The sequence below is a fragment of the Chinchilla lanigera genome, unplaced genomic scaffold, assembly GCF_000276665.1.
Source record: "Chinchilla lanigera isolate Chin_1 unplaced genomic scaffold, ChiLan1.0 scaffold00074, whole genome shotgun sequence".
Classification (NCBI taxonomy): Eukaryota; Metazoa; Chordata; class Mammalia; order Rodentia; family Chinchillidae; genus Chinchilla; species Chinchilla lanigera.
This window is the reverse complement of record NW_004955475.1, coordinates 3,683,716-3,704,747: the sequence shown is the minus strand read 5'-3', so window position 1 is coordinate 3,704,747 and position 21,032 is coordinate 3,683,716. Positions and strand designations below refer to the sequence as shown.

The window sequence follows — 21,032 nt, the reverse complement described above, 5'->3', positions numbered from 1 at the left end:
AGAAGGGAAATAAAAATGAGTTTCAGGTGATGTAGGAGAATATAATGCAATAGTAGTTGAGAGTAGAATTTATAAAACCAGCAGAGGCATATGTGGATTACTAAAACAACTTGTTTAAGATTGGCAGTGCTAAAGCAACACAGACTTTTAAAATTTCATTATTACATAAACTTATTCACAAAAGGTATATTCTCAGTGATTTATTTTCCTCAGCTTGTAAATGGCCATAATAAGAAAGCTAAATTGTAAAGCTATTTTGATGAGAAAATGTAAGCTTAACTTCAGGTTTTTATTCTAGTATGTGAGCAGCTTGAGGGTTATTTCCATTTACACAATACTGAAAACATCTGCACACACTGAAGGAAACCATCATTCTTAGAAACGAGAGAGTGCTAAGGTCACATGGACACAGAGGAAAGAAAACTTGAACTGTCACTGATAATTTACTGCAAGCTCAGTGTTATGCCTTGTAGCTAGACGTCTTTCTCAAAGCCTCATGCAATCTTAGGTGAAGTTTTTCCAGAGGTAGTTGGACCTACCTGGCTGGTGTGTGAATACAGATTAAGGATGTGTGATAACTAAATTAGTCCACTGATTGGTTTAGCATAGTTTTAGGTGTGGATAATGGGAAGGCCCTGAGTGTGGGTGGTGCCGATCACTAGTTCTATAGCCCAAGTGGAATAAAAAAAAGAAGATCCATTCAGCCAATTCACTGTTTCCTGCCTGTCCTGAGCATTTTCTCCGTGCCAGTGCCTTTGTACCATGCTACTCTGCCTAGCAGCCAGCCAAGTACGGGCTGAGACCACTACAAACTAGGAGCTAAAATAAAATTCCTTTAAAAAGTGCGTGTCAGGTATTTTGTCCCAACACCAAGAAACTCACAAAGAAACTCAGTGTGGACCAGGTATAAGATGAAATTTCCATGGTGATCTAGTTTTAGAGGTCCCCCATTTTCATGGCTTTTACCTGTAGAAGCTCTATGAAATTCTGACAGTGAAGATCTAGAGAAAATTCCATCAAACTTCTGGTACGGGAAGTAAAAAGTAGGCATTATGAAATATCTCACAATTATTCTGATCTTCCAATAAGGAATACACTCACAGAAACTACATCACAAGTGCTTAATTAGGGTTGTACCAGTGACTACTTGACATGTCCTTGGAAAAAGGAGATTCTTATCTCCAGATCCCTCTAGGTTCCTTTTCCCTCACAGAGGGAGGAAGGGAAAGAAATCTGAGAATCACAGGTTATGGTAAAAGGTGAGGGGGAGAGCATATATAAATATATGAGACCCATTCATAGAACTATAGAATGCTTGCTTATCATATCTTGACAGACTTTAATCTGTGACAGAAATAGGATCTTATGAAACAAATAAATAAATTGGGAAAATTATGCATCATAGGTATTATTCAAGAGGTTTTTATATCCACATAATTTTGAAAAAAGCTATACAAACTGAAAATAAAATATCATTCATTGATATATGAGAACAGTTAGGTCACAGGCCCACAAAAGCAAGAAAATCTAAACTGTGGTTGATTGAGGTTCAATATCAACAAATTTGGGAGTTAAATTTTCCATGCTGATAGAAATACTATATGGGAGACCCAACCAAGGGCATCATATGAAAACACTCTATTTTATGCCTACACTAACCAGCCAAATATAAACAAAATATCAAACTAATGGCTAATTTTCCTGTTTATTTTATTTAAAATATCGTATCATTTTTCAACAAAAAATTAGAAGTCATGTTATGACACAACACAGTTTGCAAAAACAGAACAAACATTAAAATCAGATTAAAATGTGACAGAAATCTTAAAATTAGCCTAGAAATTTAGAATAACTTTGATTAGCATAAAAATGAGTAATGTAAAGAAAGTGATGGGAACTCTAAGGATCAAGAAAATACTGGACATAAAAATGCCTTAAAAAATAAAGAAGACATTTGATGGCTTTATTTAGAAATTGCACAAAACTAAGGAAATTGTCACTCATATGGGAGAAATCTCAATAGAAACTTGCAGAACTAAAATTCAGAGAGAAAAAAAATAACAATTTCAGAAAAGAATATCTGAGAAGAGTGGCACTATAAAAGATTTCAGCATATACATAGTGAGAACACTAGGAAGAGATAAAAGAGAGAAAATCATGTAAGAAAAGGCTCAAATAATAATAATTATATAAAGACTTCAGGGAAGACGGTGAAGCCATGAGCAGTAGCAAAACAACCTCTCTGAGACTGGGAGTCCAGATACTGGAGTATAGAAACGTGCAGAAAAGAAGAAGGAGGAAGATGGAACTGTGAGACCGAGAAAAGTTCTGAAGGGTAAATTAAAGTCTATGCAGAGAGCAAGGCGACAGAACTCAAGACAGAAGAAAGAGGTGTCAAACTGCATTTTCTCACTGATTCCCAGCTTGTTGGCAAACTGTATTGTCACTCACACTCACAACATGAGAGAGAAGGTTTGAGTCTCAAGAGGTGCAGTGATGGTAGGAGACCCCAGAAACCTCAAAGGAGAAATGTACCCTGGAGTGAGCAATGGATACAATAGGCTGCAGCGCCTGGCTCCATTCCAGACATCCCAAGCAGAGGGTGATTAACAGAACACAATTTTGGCATGTGGCCAGCTGAACACAGGATTTGGAATAACCATCGGTTGTCTCCTTCTTAAGGCTATCAGTGTCTGGGGGGAGGAACAGCCCTGAAAGACCCCCAGGGATGGGGAGCCAATATCAAGCTGGCAAAACACCCATAGTGTTGACGGCTGAATAATTTGGGGCACAGGCTAAAAGCCAGAGACCAATATCAGCCTGGATTTCTGTGGAGCTGAACTGGCACTCCATGTTATTCCTATTGCAGGCTATTTGGTATCATCCAGCAACCCACCTAATCCTATTGCAGGCATGCTGGGAACATACTCTATGGGTCTGGGCTCTGCTTCCCTCCCTTGTCTACCAGGGAAGGCAGACACATACACTGAGGTAGATACCACTACAAAACTGGAGACCCCAGAGGATAACCTCAGGTTTAAATCACACACAAATTTCTTTCTTTTTTTTTATTTGCTTGCTTTTTTGGAGGTTGCTGTATTTTTTTGACTGCAGTTTTTCTTTCATGAGTGTCCATATTATTTTTAGTTTTTTGTTTTCTTTAGTTCTTGTTATCATTTCTTTCCTTTTTTTCCAATTTCTGACTTCTTTACCAGTCCATCCATAATGTGCTACGTACAAGAAACATGTGTAACTCAATAAGAAATTCATAGACTGAAAATCAAAGGGAGGAAAACAGTACTCCATGTGACATGAACCGATAAAAAAGCAGGAGTAGCTATTATATTTGCAGATAAGGTGGATTTAATGCCAAGACTGATCAAGAGAAACAAAGAAGTCACTATGTACTCATTAAAGGAACAATCCAAGAAGAAGTGATAACTATCAGAACTATATATGCATCAAATACCAGCACAACCAACTCTAAAAAAAATTAACAGGCATGAAAAATCAGATAAAAATCAATACAATTTTAATGGGAGACTGCAATAACTCACTGTCCCAAAAGAAATATGAACTAGATAAAAAAAATTAGGGAAGCAATAGCAAAACAAAACTAAACCTTTAAACAAACACTTGCTAGATATCTACAGAGTACTTCACCCCACATAAACAGAGTGCACGTTCTTCTCAGAAACACATCACATAAAGCCAGCCGCGGTTGTGCACTCCTGTAATCCCAGCACTCGGAGGCTGAGGCAGATCGTTGCGGGTTCGAGGCCAGCCTGGGCTACAAAGTGAGCTCAAGGCCAGCCTGAACTGCATAGCGAGACCCTGTCTCAAAAAAAAAGATAGACCACATAATACCTCATTTAATATGCTTACAAAAGGCAAAGGAGTAAGAATTTTCCCGTGCGTGTTATTAGATAATAGTGCAATGAAATTAGAAATCAGTGGCTAAAGAAACTGCAAAAGCTGCAGAAACACATTGAAATTAAATAACACCTGACTGAACAATGGTTGAATCACAGATGAAATTAAAGAATAAATTACAGAGCATCTACAATTAAATAATAATGGTGATACAACATACTGAAACTGATAGGATGGAGAGTGCAAGGAAAGTTTAAAGAGGTGAATGCCCACATTAGGAAAACAGAGTGAGCTCAAATAAACCACTAAGTGCTGACCCTTAAGCTTCTAGAAAAAGAAAAACAAGTTAAGCCTAAAGCCCATAAGAGGGAGCAAATTATAAAGATCACAGTAGAAATTAATGCAATTGAGATTAATAAAATAATACAAAGAATGAATCAAAAGAGTTGGTTCTTTCAATGAATTAAAAAAATTGACAAACCGTTAGTCAAACTTATTCAAAAAGGAAAGAAAAGACTCGAATCCATGCAATTTCGAATGAAATTGGTGAAATCCCAATGTGTCCTGCAGAAATCCAGATTATCAGTACCTACTTCAAGAATCTGTATTCTAAAAAGTTGGAAAATGGAAGAAATGGACAGCACCCTAGACATACATGAATTATCAACGTTGAATCAACAAGATGTAAAATTTCTAACCTAGTATCAGAGTAGTACTCTATTGTGTATATCTCCCCAATTTTAAAATCATTTACCTATGGATGTACTTAATGGCTGTTTCCAATATTTAGCTGTCATGAGTTGTTCTGGAATATATGTATATGTACATCACTGTGGCATGATGACTTTATTTCTTTGGGAAAGGTACCTAGAAGGGGAATAGCTGGGTCAAATGCAATGTCTAGTTTTAGTTTTTTGAGGTTTCTCCATACTGATTTTCGTAGTGGCTGTACCAGTTTGCATTTCCATCAACAATGAAAAAGTGTTCCCTTCCCCTCACCACAGCCTCTGCAGCCTTTGTTACTGATTGATTTCTGTATAATACCTGTTCTTTCTGGAGTGAAATGTACTCTCAATGTTGTTTTAACCTGCTTTTCTCAAATGGCCAGTGATGTTGAACACTTTATCTTTATCAGTTGTCCAGTTGTAATTCTTCACCTAAGAAGTGTGTATTCATTTCAAATGCCCATTTTTGAGTGGGTTTTAAAATTTTTCTTTCTTTTTTGGTACTCGGAATTGAACTCAGGACCTTGTACTTGTCAGGCAGGTACATATGCTACTGAGCTATATCTGTGGCCTTGGGTGGATCTATTATTTTAGTTCTTTATATATCCTTTTCTTTAAAATCTATGGAAATATTAAGAGATTATAGTGAACTATTTATTGTTTTATTTTTTATACTGAAATATTTAAACTATTGAAAGACTCTCAATCTAGAACAATTTCTAATAGAGTTATTTATAAATGAAGAACTAGACATTCTCAGATAAGAATTATTGAGATAATTTACTGATAGTAGACTTGCATATTTAGAAATGTTAAACTACATAAGGAGAAAGTAATTCATATAGGTGAAACATTTCATCTGAAATTAGAAAAGAATAGCATTAGAGAAGAACTAAGTAAAGGTAAAATAAAATATTTTCCTGTTTCCATTCTTAATTGATCTAACCTAAGCTGATTGAGAATAGTAGCAATAATGTATTAGGTGACTTTGGCTTATAGGTAAATGCAATGAATAAGAGGAATGTTAGAAGAGATGGAATAGAAATGTTGTGAATACTCTTTCTCAGGTAATTGAACTACTTGCTGACAGTAACATAATGTTATTTGAGGAAGGATTGGTTTTAGTGGTAAATACATATTTCAAAATCAAATATAAACATTAAGAAAAAGTAAATAATTGGGATGCTAAGATAGGAAAAAATATAAACACAATATGGTCAATTAAAATAAGAGTAGGCAGAAAAACAAAGGACTAAGAAAATATAAGGAAGATAGTGTTAAATATAGTTCACAAAATCTGTGTCAATAATAAATTATTTAATTATACCAATAAGAAGACAAAGATTTTTAATAGATTGCTTTTAAAAGTTAATTTATTCATTAAGACACCTTCAAATATGAAGACCCACACACTAAAATTAAGGCGAAGTATGAGATCCACTATGGAACACCAAGAAAAGAAAGCTGAGGTAACTGGGGCATTTTCAGACAAATAAGACTGTAGAAGAAAGAAAAATAACTGGAGATAAAGAGAATAACATAATGAAAAGGGGATCGATTCTCTAACAAAACATCAGTCCTTCATATGTATTTACCTAAAAAGAGTGTCAAATACGTAAAGCAAAAACTGATAGAACTGCAAGGAAAAATAAATATCTTTACCATTTCAACTATAGATATGAATATATCTCTATCAATAATTGGCAGGTCTTATTGTTAGAAAATTAGTAAAGGCACAATTTAAGAAAAATATAGTCAAGTCGATGTAAAATACTTTAAAGTATCTCTGAAACACTTCATCTCAGAACTGCAGAAAATACATTCTCAAGGTCATGAGGGAAGCATTGAAGGTAAAGCAAGTTCTGAACCATAACACAATTCTTATAAAATTTTCAAGAATAAAGATTATGAAATATATAATCTCAGACCATAATCATATTGAATTTGAAATTAATTTCAGAAAAATTGCTGGAAATAGTAAAAATACATGGTGATTAAACTTCACATTTTAAAAACATATGAATTAAATGAAAGTCTCTAGGAAGAGTCTAAATAGTTCACTAAGTGAGAATATCATTTTATCTTATTGAAATATTTTGGAGTGTTTTCATGAATACAGTACTCTACCTTTTATTTCTTTGCATAACTGTAAAATTTTCATTGCTGCTTCTTAAATTTGAACAGTTGAAAGAATGCCTACTTTTCCCAGACTTTGTAGACTGCCTCTGTGAAAGAAAGGGTCTTTATTTATTAGAAGTACATATTCTGAGTCTTGAAATCTAATTAGAGTGAAAACAAAAAAATTTAAGTTGTTTTCTGAGAATGTCTTGCCTGGGTCTCTGTGTGTCTGTGCTTTGTTTTCAACTTTCCCATATAAAGGAGTTCTTTTAAATGTCATAAGGTTCCAAATAATCTCACTTTATGTTTTCCTGAGTTCCTTAGATGTTTATTGCATCTGTGTGCACATAAACTCTTTCTTCAAGCATCTGCAGTTCTGTATTACCACTGCATTTTTCTTCTTTAAAAGTTGATTATCTCGGTTACTTTATCACATCAGTAGAAACTAACTGAGTTCAAGAGTAGCTGCAAATATAAAGAAGAAAAAACCTTTTACCTTGAAAAGATTTCACTTAAAATTGTTAAATCTGAGGAACAAGAAGAGAAATTAAAAAGCAGAGACTAAAGGACTTAAGGGACACAATTTAATAGACCAATATATGCATTATAGGAGTTCTAAAAGGAGAAACGAAAGTGGCAAAAATTACTGTATCCTAAAAATTAACGGCCAGCTATGTCTTACTTTAGTTCTTCAATTATTAATATCGGGCTATCACACAATGAAAGAAGACTTGTGACATGAGGAGAGAGATAGTGACCACTCTGTTTATTAAAAGGATACTCTGTCTTAAACAAAGGAATTGTTAGAAAAGTCCAAAGCATAGTTTGAGAAAGTACATGTTACACTTGTGCTGATAGCATTGGAAACTTGGGCTGATAGGCTTGAGTAGATAGGCTTGGGAATGCTCGGGAACAGTACAGAAAATATGCCCACATCCTGCAGCTTCAAGGCTATGGCTTCCCTCCAAGTCACGTAGTACTCCATCTGCAGAGTCCTTAGCTGACCTGTCCGGACATGTACATCTACAGCCTAGGTGTAAAGCATTTCATATATACATTTTCATTGTTGACCTCCACAATTTCCCCTTTCAAATTATTATTATTAACAACAGTGGCTTGAAAAACATTGATCTGAGCCTCAGCGAGAAGTCCCATTATAACTGAGGTTTGTTCTTGAAATTGCATTCTGTGGCATGGCATGGAGTAGTCACAACAGCTAAGCAAGTACACAGCAATCCTCCAATAATAAATATCGCCAGTAGTCCTGAGTACTATGGTAAAGAGCTCAACCAATGGAAACCCTCCTCTAGCTCTTTCACTGTGTTTTGAATGTATTGTTGGTGTATGGTATTTATTTGATGTGCTAGCTGATTACGTAGTGAATCAATGTATTGCTCCAATGATATGTTAAAATACCTGGTAGATGAGATTTCACTCTTTCCCAAATTCTTTTAGTATAGTTAAACAGAATGGCTGTTACACAGTGCTTAACATCCTGCAATCACATTTTAACTGCAAATGGGTAGCCAGAGTGGCCTGCTGTTCCCCTAACCATTCCACTGCAACCTCAAGAGCCTGCAATCCCAGCCATAATATCTCTGTCAATATCTACTCGTTGTTTTAATTCAGCTGGTAACATTGGACTCCACTGTATAGACATACTCCAAAGTATCAACTCCACTGTTGTAGTGGTTTTGATGTGGCCAACAAGGGGAACACTAGCCATGATAATGGATGTAGGTATAACTACAGCTGATATTACGAAGGCTGTTAGAGTGGCGATGAAACATTTTGGCTAACCCTTTGTAAAGTCTTCAATAGTATTGGGATACTATATTCCTCTGAAAAAATTCGCTTTAGACCTACTGGTAGCCACACTGCTGACCTATATTTTAGAATCATAACAGGAGTAGCATTATGTTGAGATACATTATTATTAGTAATACAATTGCTATACCAATAAGGAACATTGATAGCAATATTACACCAAGAAGATATATTTAGAGATGGAAAAACATTGGCCCATAGGAAAACATAAGGATGAGTTGTACAAACACTTATAAAGTCAGTCACATTTTGATCAACATGAAGGGAATAAGTGCCAGTACTGTTTTCATATTTTCCATGCAATAGAAGAGGGAAGAAGGGCAGTCCAGTCCACAGTTACGCATGTGGGGCGGCTTATATGGGCATTGTTGTCCATTAGTTTTAAAGTTGGCCCAGAGAGACCATGTTCACTCCAGCTTATAGTTTCATTGGAATAAGTGTCAAAGGTGTCTTGTTATGACTGCAGGGAGATTCATGTGGCCCCCAATCTAGCACAATGGTGTTGAAAAGGATACTGATGCATGGTCATTCTATATAGCATGGGGACAATTGTACTGAATACTGTTTGTACCTCCAATCCCCTTTTACATGGCTGATTGAGAAAGAAGGAGGAACTATAGTTGAACTGTCCTCTTGCTCTTGTGTGATACCTTCAGTGATTACCATTACAAAGGTTAGATTGTAAGTTGATAGTATAAATATGGCTGCTACTTGATTGTGACACAGGAAGTGGGATTATGACACATAGTAAGGAGGAATGGAGGACTTTCAGTCAGGAGGGTGAGTGTTTAGTTTCTGGACAGCGGGTGGTACTTGGGGGAGGGGAGCCCGGTTGCTGGGATCCATATACTTTCTGTCCATGCTAAATCATTAGAAGTGAGAGGCGGTTCTGCATGCCACCAGATTAAAGCTGTGAAACGAGGAGGGTTAAGGACATGATCCCAATAAACTGTGTTAGCAGATGGAATGGGTGCACTTAAAAGCAGGAGGCTTATCCCTAATAGAACATTTACCTTCTGATCTGGCATGAAACCACACTCTGATAAGCCAAGAATGTGCTTGTGGGAGAGACCAGTGTCCTGATTTGATGTAGTATATCACAAGCCATTTGATCCATCTTTTTTGGTTGACCCCAAGTCAGGTGGATTGTCTGGTGTTTTATTTGGTCCGTCAGCTGCTTTACATCATTTCAGAGTTCATGGGCACAATTGCATGGTGGGAACGCATTGGGTTGTATTATTGATAGTCACACAGGTAGATCCCCTCCTCCAGCACTTTAGTGGGTAGGGGAGTTCCCATTGATTAGACATATTCTGCTTAATAGGTACCATATGCTATAGCACAAATATGAAGGAGAGAATACAGCATTAATAAGCTAAAACACCATTAGAGGAAAGATTTTAAAAATTCAAAGTGAAGCATAATGAAGACTGGTATGTGATGATTCATAAAGGTGGCATTCCCCTTTTTTAATTTATAGGAAGGGGATTAAAAAAGAATTGGGATGTGTTATGTCTATACCAACTCATCACAAGGAGTGTAATCGTTATGACCTCTAAACATGCATCCATAACAAAAGAATATATTTTTAATATTTTACTATTTTTTAAAAAAGGAATTGCTTTGATATGAATTTTAAAACACATTTTATTAGGTAAAGATATTTAATTAATATTATTTTAAAGCATAAAATTAAATGAATAAAATTAAAAATAAAATGTACCTTAAGCATAATATAGCTGTACATTATTGGGCTAATGATATCCCTTAGTTATTGCAGGCTGATCAGGTCCACAATCTCTTGAACGAGTGTATGATAAGGCAAATGGAATGATTTCAGGTCACCAGAAGGATGAAAGCCCTCTGACAGAATTTGAGATTCTCTCAGGTCTAAGATCAAGACCTTCTCTGGGTGGTCAATATTTATTTGGTTATCAGAAGAAGGGAGGGGAGTACTCAAGAAGGGTGGAATTACTCAAGGACTTCTCCAAGTAAGGTACTGAATTACCCCTTAATAAGGATTAAGTTGATCCACTGAGGAGTGAGGTGCTTGAGGTTATAGTCTTTACCTAGTTGAGATCAGATCCAGGTGTCCTTGGCTTTGATCTTATCCTTTGAGGCTTTCTGGCTTCATCTGCCATTACAGGCATTAGTAAGGATTAGTGACTCACAGAGGTAAAGTTACTATGAGTCCACCACCCGTTTCCAGACAAGGAACCTGGGCCTTGGACAGATTCAGAAGGGAACATGAAAAACCAATCGATTAATTTAAATCCTGCTCAGGGCTGCTTTGCAGTGATCTCTATCAGTGTGTCATGAAAATAATTTGATACTTCAGGTAGCCCATGACAATGCCCAAGATGTTGGCAAAATGTATGTACTGTATTTAAAATATCTGAAAGAAAGTTTAGGAAAAGCATATATTACACTTGAGCTGACAGCATAGGGAACTAACTGGGCTGATAGGCTACAGTTAGCTTGGGAAACTTGGGAAGAGCAGAGGAAACATACTTCCTTTCTGCAGCTGCAAGGCTATACCCTCCCTACATGTCATGCCATACTCCTTCTGCAGAGTCCATAGTTGACCTGTCAGGATGTCCATATATACAGCATAGATGCAAAGAGCTTCATATATACATTTTCGATGTTGACTTGCACAGCTTCGTAAGAGAAAAACATGGATCTATAAGGTCAAAATCTTAATGACCAACAAGCAAAATCATTTGAGCTAGACCCACACTAAAACCTATAATCAATTGTTGAAAGACAAAGAAAGAATCTTGAAAGGGACCTGAGAAAAGTGATTTAATTTTTACCAAGGAAATTCAAAATATTTTTCCAAAGATTTCTAAGAAGAATTTTGGAGGAAAGAAGGAGGTGGAATGGTATGACTGTGTTCAAAGAAAATAAATTCCAGTTGAAAAGTCTATATATGAGAAAATTGTGCTTTAAACTGTGGGAGAAACTAAGACATTTACAAAATAAACCTGAGTGAGTATAGAATATTTACACTAAATGTACCCTATAATAAATGTTGAGCGTATTTCATTTGAAATGAAAGGTTGCTAAAAAAGATTTCAAAGCCATACGAAAATAAAAACTTCTCTTATAAAAACAAAGTCAGGAGGAAATAGTTTTAAAAAATTAATGTAATTTGGGTTTGTAACACCAATTTTTATTTTATTTTGCATTTTTGGTATCAGGATTTGAACCCAGGACCTTGAGCTTGCCAGGCAGGCACTTATATCATTTCACTTCATCCCTAGTGCTCAAGTTTTATTTTATACAGATTCAAAGGAGCAAATATAATCTAATTACATATTTATGGTATTAATTACAAAATGTATAAAGTTGTAATTTGTGACACTAGTTATATAGACGGGGGAGGTAGTTCCATATAAGTACAGTTTGTATATAATTTAAGTAAAAATTTAAAGCAGATTTTCATAACTTCAACATTTTTAATGTAATCTTCATGATATTCACAAAGAAAATATCTTCATAATATACATGAAATGAAATTAGGGGTTGAACATGATATTGTGAAAAATATCAACAAAAAGAAAGATAGTAATGGAAGAATTGAAAGGCAAATAGCTGTAAGAATTTCAAAAAGAGAAACCAAAAAATAAAATGTCAAATGTAAGGTCTTCTTCATAAGTAATTACATTAGTGTAAATGTTGTAATTTCTGTAAGAGATATAGATTGACTGAATGGATTAAAATCATGATTGAAATCATGAGACACTTCAAATCTGAAGACACAAGATTTAAATAGTGAAAGGATGGAAAAATTATTACACGCAAATAATAATGCACCTAACATTTTATTTCAACTTATTTTGTTTGCACTTTCTACAGGTGGTGAAGGCTGCACTCTGGCAGCTGCCTGTTCAGTGATTGGTGTGGGCTCTGATATTGGTGGTAGTATTAGGATGCCTGCTTTCTTCAATGGCATTTTTGGACACATGCCTTCACCAGGTAATGTTAATATGCTTGGAAAGTTGTTTTTACATTTATGAGTCAAATTAAAGCACGAAGTTATGAATTTGTAGCATTATTACTTTTATTTTTATATTTTAGGGGCTGGGGATTTAGCTCAGCGGCAAAAGCGCCTGCCTGGCAAGCGCAAGGTCATGAGTTCAGTTCCCGGTACCGGAGAAAAGCCAAAAAATAAAAAATAAAAAAAACGATATTTTAAATTTAACACATATCTCAAACATATTTGTAGAGTGACACATAAACTTTAATTACACAATATTGATAAATATTTATACAATATTAACATCTTCATCTCGTCATATTTTTGCTTACGGCAAAACTTTAAGAATAGTTTCTTCTACCCTTTTTAGGTATGCCACATTACTGTTTTTTGTTGTCACTCCAGTGAGCAACAGATTAACAGAAATTCTTCCTCTTGTTTAACTACATCATACAACACATTGCCCGCCATTTCCCCATATCTCTGTTCCCCATTATTGAGCCTAGCCTTTTGTAACCGCCACTGAGTTCTCAACATCGCTGAGTTAACTTTTTCAGAAACTATGTGTGATTGAGGTCACATTGTACTTTTCTTTTTCTGCCTGCCTTATTCACTTATAATGGTTTCCTTTTCAATTTATGGTGTTGCAAATTACATAATTTCAGATTTTTATAGCTGAATTATATTCCATTGTGTGTATAACATTTCCTTAGTCCACTTATCTGTTGATATATAATTTGATTTTTTCCATTTATTGATCACTGTGGATTGTGCTGCAATACACGTGAGAATAAGGGTCTTTCTTCAATGTGTGTATTTCCACTGGATATTTATGCAGAAGTGGCATTTCTGGGCCATATGGTAGTTCTTTTTCATTCTAAATTTTTGAGGAATTTCCGTACTATTTCCAGTAAAGTTTTTGCAAGTTTACATTCCCATCAATAATGTTTAAATGTTACAGGTCCCTTTTCTCCCACAAGCTCTCTCACATGTTTTATGTTTTACATTTTTGATAGCTCTCATTTTTTACTGGAGTGATGTAACATTTGAATGTTGTTTTATTTGCATTTCCCTAATGAATAATGATGTTGTGTATTTATTTAATCTCCTTCGGTATTCCTAGTGTTGCAGGTAAATCAGACAATATCAGAGAACACGCAGCACAGAGGAATTTTCGAAGGCAAACAGCTTTATTTCAACTGGCAGGCTGGGGGAAAATGTTTTCAAATCCCAGCCCAATCTTGGGGTTAGACAGTCACTTGTACAGGTTGTTAGAAGGAAGTATAAAAGACAGATAACAGGATATTTTACAATTGGTTACATATTGTTTTGTCATAGGCAGACTTATAGGCAGTCTTATAGTAAGCGAGTTAATTGGGGATTACTATCGTATAATAGAGCTAAGGTGAGCAAGGTGAATCAATCATTGTGTAAGACTGAGCTGGGTCTGTCTTTAAGTGACAAGTCTTTAAAACAAGCTAATAAGATGCACTGTCTGGTTGAGTTACATTTATCTTACAAGCTGTAGCTTGTTTTGGAATGCCAAGGCTAGCTGACTTTGTTACTTTCTAATTATGGGAACTGGCTGGTCTGCTTTGGTCTGTCCTTGAATCCAAGGTTTAGTTATAAATTTTAAACTTGCCTTTACATTCTTCCTTTTTTAACAGGGAAAATCTTCTTCCATAGTTTTAGGAAGCTGATAGGGGGAAGTGTTCTTTGAAAGAGCTATATGATGTATAGCTTCAAATAATTTTGACAGAAACCAGGTTACAATTTGAACCACACTTGGGCCTACAAGAAGAACTGACAGGAGCGTCACTATTGGCCTGAGCAAGCTTCCTGCCCAGGAAGTGAGAAAATCCTTGAATCCCCACTAGGTAGGAGCTCTTATCCCGTTGTTAGCTCTCTGTTGCAGATGCTTCCAGAGATGACAGGAGTTTTGTCTTACTAACCCTGACTTGTTGGCACAGTAACAGCACTCTCCTTCCAGAAAAAGTCAAGTACCTTTACGTTGAGCTATCAAGAGATCTAAAGCGCTATAATTTTGAAGGAATAAAGCAGCGAAAGAATCCATTTGTTATTGTAGTGTGTCTAGGTTTGCATTTGAGCAAACTGTCCTGCTATCTGGGCACTTAACTGTGAGTGTTGTTGTCCTATACCCAAGGCCATGTTGCTAAGGGTTAAACTTCCCATTGTGGCTATCCCAGCTGGGATGGGCAGTATGACAGGGTGATTCTTTTAAGTGACTTATGGACATGTTCAGGACCCTATTGACTCAAGTAGACAGACAGGTAAGTTATTAGAAAAGCAAGTGCTCAGAGACTCATGGTGGTACCATAAAAAAATGGTGAATCCCATCAAAACAACGAAAGTTCACTGGGGAGCCACTGGGGAACTGGAAGTAATAGTCAAATCATCTATACGGTCAGTAGGGACATTTTGGCCCTTGGAGGAACCCAGGAAGCAAAAGGTCTTTCCCCACATAGTGGGATAAGGCTGGAGTAACAGTTATGATGGGACATAAACAATAGATCTGAATTTGGAATTTCCAATGTCCTGAATTGACATGTGCTCCTAGTTTGTTTAGGAATATTACCCATGGGAAACTCATTTTAGACAGTTAAGGGTACTTAGCCCAATAACTACAACAAGATAGAGAAGGACAAAGGTAATCTTTTGTGAAATTCTCCAATCCTCTGGGGTAACAGTTCGGAGCCCCAGGGCAAAAGTACAGATTATCAAAAGGAAAGATGCCAGAAACCAAACAGAAAAATAGTACATGAGATTTTTTAATCAGATGCTCCCGTGTACAGTGTCCAATCAGTCTTCATCTGTGTGTTGACTCATCAGCTTCCAGGGATTATGAGGACAGGGCTTTGAGTGCTTTGTCTCTTCAAGGTAGTCTTCAGGGGGTCGACTGGCCAGAGAAAGCTTTCCAGCAGTTGTCACAATGAGCTCTGTTTAGTCTGGAGTAATGAATCCAGAGATGGATATCTGCCAACTTTACTGCAGTGGGAATAGTCAAAATTATTAAGTATAGGTCCCTCCAACCAGAAGACATGAGTCCTTTTTTCAGGCTATGTCCCCTGGGCTGTGCAAGTAAGCAGGAGTGTCAGTGGGAAGGAGTGCCCCTTCTGCTGTGTTCTTAAGTATCTGGGAGAAGGTTTGCCTAAATGAGTAAGTTTGCTCCTGTAAAGTGATGTTTCTCAACTCACGTAAGTCTCCCCCAAGACCCTTTATTATAGGTGGGGGTCTTCCCAACAGGACTTCAAAAGGATTGTATCCAGTGGGTACTGGTGATGTTCTGACTTTCAAGAGGGCCATTGGGAGCGAGTCCACCCCAAGGTGCTTGAGCCTCCTAATAGTATTTGGTAAATATTGATTTCAAAGTTCTGTTCCTCCTTTTGAGTTTACCATAACTCTGGGGCCTGTAGGCAGTGTGAAGGTTCCATTTACTTTTTAATTCTTTGGCTAATTTCTGGATAATTTCTGCTCAGATGACAGTCCATTGTCACTCCCTATAGTCAGGAGCAGCACATACCTGGGGATGATTTCTCTTAACATTGCCCTGCATGCTTCAGAGGCCTTTCCCATTCTTGCAGGGACTGCCTCTGACCACCCAGAACAAGGACAGAAAAGGACCAGAGAATATTTGTAACCCTGACCTGGTTTAATTTCAGTGAAATATCCCTGGAGGTCCTCAAAAAGGGAGTGCCCTACATGTTGGATTCCTGGTGGGTGTCGAGAGCCTGTTGAGGCCTCAGTCTTTGCACAAGTCTGGCATCTTCAGCTAATGTCACACAGATTGCTGTTAGGATATAATAATAGTGATTCAGGAGCTGGTCATAGCAGCCTTTCCTCCATGGGTGATATCGTGGTGGTGTTTCACCCAAATGTAAGCTAACTCCTTAGGGATGACCATTCAATCATCCTGCAAGGCTCAGACACCATTTGATTCTACAGTTGCGCCTTCCTGTTGTGGCCATTTTATTTCATCTTTAGTGTAGTGAAGAGGCCCCCACTGAAGGCTGAGAATAGTTTTTGGAGGTATTCTGTGCAGAGCTACTAAATTTTGTACCAAGTCAATATCTCCCCAGGTAGCGCCTTCAGCATCCAATTTTGCAGCTTCATCTGTGTTTTGTTTTCCAAGTGTGACAGAGCCTTTTATCTTTTGATGTCCTTTACAGTGGATGACAGCCACCTTTTTAGGTTTTCACACAGCAACCAAAAGTTGCAAGAATTCAATACTATTTTTGATTTATTTTCTTTTGGCTTGTCAAGAGGCCACACTCTATATAACATTCTGTGGACATGAACTGTGTCAAAAACATACCTGGAATCTGTGTAAATGTTTACCTCCTTGTCTTTTGCCCAGTTAACAGCTTGTATTAGAGCCCAAATTTCAGTCCATTGTGTCCACCAGTTTTGAGGAAGAGTTCCAGCTAGGAGCACCTCTTCAATAGTGACAAGTGCACAGCTAGCTTGATGTTTTCCATTTCTAAATGAGTTACTTCTTTCTGTGAATGAAATGTACCCAATACCCTTCAAAGGCTCTATCTGCAGGTCAGGATGGCTAGCAAACCTTTCATCAGTCAACATGAGACAGTCATGGTCTGGCTGTCTGAATTCTTTGGGCAAGCAAGTGGCTGAATTTAAAGCTTTAAGTGGCTGATACATGAGTCAGGAATTTCTGAAAAGCAGTCTTTGTACTGAGTGAAGTGGTTGCTTGAGAGCCAACAGTGTCCCCAACTATCGAGGAGTTCAAACTCAGGGTGTGGCACCTGAACAGTCAAGTTTTGTTCCAGAGTCAATTTGTCCGCTTCTTTGATCAGGAGAGCTATAGCAGTGAGCACACACAAACAGGGAGGCTATCCTTTTGACACTGAGTCCAGAGTCTTGGACAAGTAGGCAACTAGCCTTGCCCAAGTTCTCACCATTTAAGTTATGAATCCCAATGCAACATGTTGTCTTTTGTCAACAAACAGGTTAAAGGGGTGAGTTACACCTGGAATTCCTAAAGCCTGAGCTGAGCCTAGAGCTCTTTTAATTTGTTTGAATGTCTCAGTGCCCTGCAAAGTCCATCTGATTACTTCTCTTTCAGTTGCGGGTTTCTTTAGCATGTCATAATGTGGTCCAGCCTTTTCAGCAATATTCCGGTATCCAGACCTGCCAGAAACCAGCTGTCCCTGAGAACTCCCGAAGCTCTCTGTTGAAGTCAGGTTGTGGAATGCAGCAAATGACTGCTTTTCTTTTGGGGCCTAGGTTTTGGAGTCTCTTCTCTAAAGCAAGTCCTTAGTATCTGACCTTTTATTTACAGGTTTGAGCTTTCTTCCAAGAAATCTTATACTCAGTGTCATTTAAGTTGTAGAGAAGGGCTTGGGTTCCCTCCCAGCGGTCCTGTTAGTTGGGACAGCTGATCAAAATGTCATCTAAGTACTCCACAAGTATGAAGTTAAATTTTCCATGGGGGAATTTGGCCAGGTCAGCAGCCAAACCTTCCTGGAATCATGTGGGAGAATTTCTAATACCTTGTGGTAACTGAGTCCATGTGAGTTGTCCCATTTACCCTGTCTCATGGTCCCCTTGTTCAAAGGCAAATAGGAGTGAGCTGGTGGGGGCTATACACAGGCAAAAGAAAGCAGCTTATAAATCCAGGCAGTTAGGCCAGGCAAGCAATAGCAGACTTAGGAGGGTGTATGGGTTTGGGAAAGTTGGATGCAGGATCACAGATGGCTAGGAGATCTTGCACTGGGTAGAAATGTCAATTTGGTTTATTTACTGGAAGCAGAGTAGTGTTCTAGGATGACTCACAATCTGTCAGGATTCCACCTTGTTTCAGCATGGAAATGTGGGTTAGAATTCCCCTGTACGCCTCCTGTGACACTGGATGTTTTCTGACAACAACAGGAGTAGCACTGGGCTTGGTTCAATTATCAAGGTGGCATGGTTAGGGGTTAGCGCCAGTGCTGAGTCTTCTGCCCACACATCTTGAAATATGATTTTTAAAACTTCAGGGTTACAGTTATTGGGCATTTCTTTTTTTAAATTATTTTATTGATATAGTCACCATTCTTTTCCTTGGGGCACAATCAGAGTCAACATCAAGTCTGGGGAAGTAAGATTAAGCAAGGGGGATACTGGCTGTTTTGGGGCAAAGGAAATAGTTGCCCCCAGCTTTGAGAGGATATCTCATTTCAAGAGAAGAACAGAGCACTCAGGCATGTACAGGAACTCATGTTTGACAAAATGTTCCCCAATCTCACAGCATCTCCCTTGGCATAAGCTTTTGTTCTCAGTGGGGATCCCAGTGGCACCAATTACTTGAATCTTCTGGGAGGTCAAAGTAGCCACAGGTTGAGTTACAACATAATGTTCAGCACCACTGCCCACCATAAAAGTCATTGGCTTTCCCCCAATTTTAGCAGTGACCTTGGGCTCCCGGGGGCCCAGTCTGTCCTATTCATCATCATCGAAGAGGGGGAGCAGGGGATCAGGCTGTGGCCGGCTTGGTTCTTTTGAAGCTTATTGATCTTTTGGGTGGAGGGGCATTTGTCTTTCCATTGCCCCAGCTGTTTGCATCAGGTGTAATGGTTTGGAGCTAAAGCATAGGGACGACGTCTGGTTTTGACCTGGGGGCCCTGTGAGTCTTTGTTGTCTTTGCCTCAGTAGTGGGATTTATTTGTCTGGGGTTTTCTGGGGATGACCTTCCCACAAGTGCAGCCAAAATAGCAGTCTGCAGTCTGGAGATGTTTACATTGTCTCTCTCTCTCACGTTATAAAAAAAAGTTTTGGGCTATCTGAAGCAGCTGGGAGGCTTTCATGCCAGCAAACCCATCAATCATCTAAATCTTTGTGTGGATATTAGAGGCACATTGTGTTACAAAGACCGAATTTATTACCTGTAGAATTTCTGGGGCCAGTGTCAAATGAGGAATACATTCAGCATGCTCCACACAATCTTTCATAAAAATTCGCAGGGCTTTCATTCCGTTTTTGGGTAATGTCAGCAATCTTGGACATGTGAATAGGCTTTTTACCTTCCTCTTTTATTCCTGCCAGAAGATCCTCATGGTAGAGTTTCAAAGCATCTAGTCCTTCTGCAGTATTGAAGTCCCATCTGAACAGGTGGGAGAGAAGGCAGTGTTTACCAAGCACTTAGGTTCACAGTAATGTCTGGAGTTCTAGTCCTCAGCTACTTGTGTCCTTCCTCAGAAATGTGGGTATGCTCTTCAGTGCTGGAAGCGGTCAGGAGAATTTCTTGGCAATCTTCCCAGATGTGCTGATGGGTCTGAAAGATCAAAGTAAGCAGATCAGTCACAGCTCGGGGCCTCCTGAGTAGGAGGGAGTGTACTGGTTCCAGTTGAGAAGGTCAGTGGAGATGAAAGATTGTTAGTATAAAGCAGGTTGCTGATTTGGTCCCCTTTGGCTCCCAGGATATCCTTCAATAGGCATGTGGATATGTGCCAAGTGGAGCTGGTGGCAGATGGGACTTACCTCAGGGGACTCTTGGGAGACAGTTTGTGTCGGGAGTGGTACAAACGAGAAACAAAGTAGACTCTGCTGGGGTTGACCCGGACAATAGGGATTGAGCTGTTGAGTCTAGTGAATGGCCAATTGTGATAATGGGGATGGTGCAGTGGGAGACAGTGATGCAGTGGTGGAGTATGGGTGGATAGTTTGTGGCTACCTGGGAGCTGTTTCTGAATTCAGCAGAGGCCCCTGCAGATTCAGGTTGTCACCCATATACGGAGGTAGAAAGTCCTTAGCAGAGTCATCAGGCATGATGGGATAGGTCTTTTTAATATGTGGAGTCCCCTTTACAGGGTACTTGTGATCCGGCCAATCCACTTTGACCACAAAGAGAGTTCCTTCCTCTTGGGAAGCACAGTCGTAGAGCTAAGTTGGAAGGTTTTGACACCGTTCAAGCCAGGAATCAACGTATGGAATTGATCAAGGTGGTTGGCAAACAATTTCTAAGTTCCGAGTGTACCCTGGTGGCCAATCAGGGCATAGACATAGCCAGTCAGCTTCACAGAGCTTGGAGCCTTTTAGCTTTCATTTTTATTCCACAGTCGCCTGAAAATCCTTTCTTGAAATTCTTCAGCAGTCAAGTGGGGTAACCTTAGTCTGGTTTTGTACCTATACTGACTTGCTTCCTATAGTGTGTGTTGTATGCCCTTGAATAATGTTGCAACAAGCAAAGGTGTGTGGTTCCTCTCTCAGAAAGAGACAGCAATCAGGTGCCTCACTGGCTGCTTTCCTCTCAGCAAAGTTGGGTCTGTTCAAGCTAAGGAGGAGTGGCTTTTAGTCCACAGTTAGGCTCTTTGCAAGCCCCTGAAGATGCCTTGCAGGGCCAGCCCACACAGATGAGTCCGCAGAAACACAGGATAGGGCACAATCAAGCCTCATAGTTTTGAGCCCCTGTGGGGGTTTTCACCATGGAGTTAAGACAGAATGGCTTGCGTTGCTCACTACAGTTAAAGAATTATTCAGCAGGCACTCAGAGG

The 21,032-nt window shown here is 38.5% G+C and overlaps 1 protein-coding gene across 1 annotated transcript in view; it reads left to right on the top strand.

The window, feature by feature from the left end:
• Positions 1-21,032, top strand: part of Faah2 (fatty acid amide hydrolase 2) — a 141,859-nt gene that overhangs the window by 30,173 nt on the left and 90,654 nt on the right. Inside the window, exon 5 of the mRNA XM_005401548.2 lies at positions 12,405-12,524. Within this exon, the coding sequence (XP_005401605.1) occupies positions 12,405-12,524 (120 nt within the window). The remainder of the gene's footprint in view (positions 1-12,404; positions 12,525-21,032) is intronic.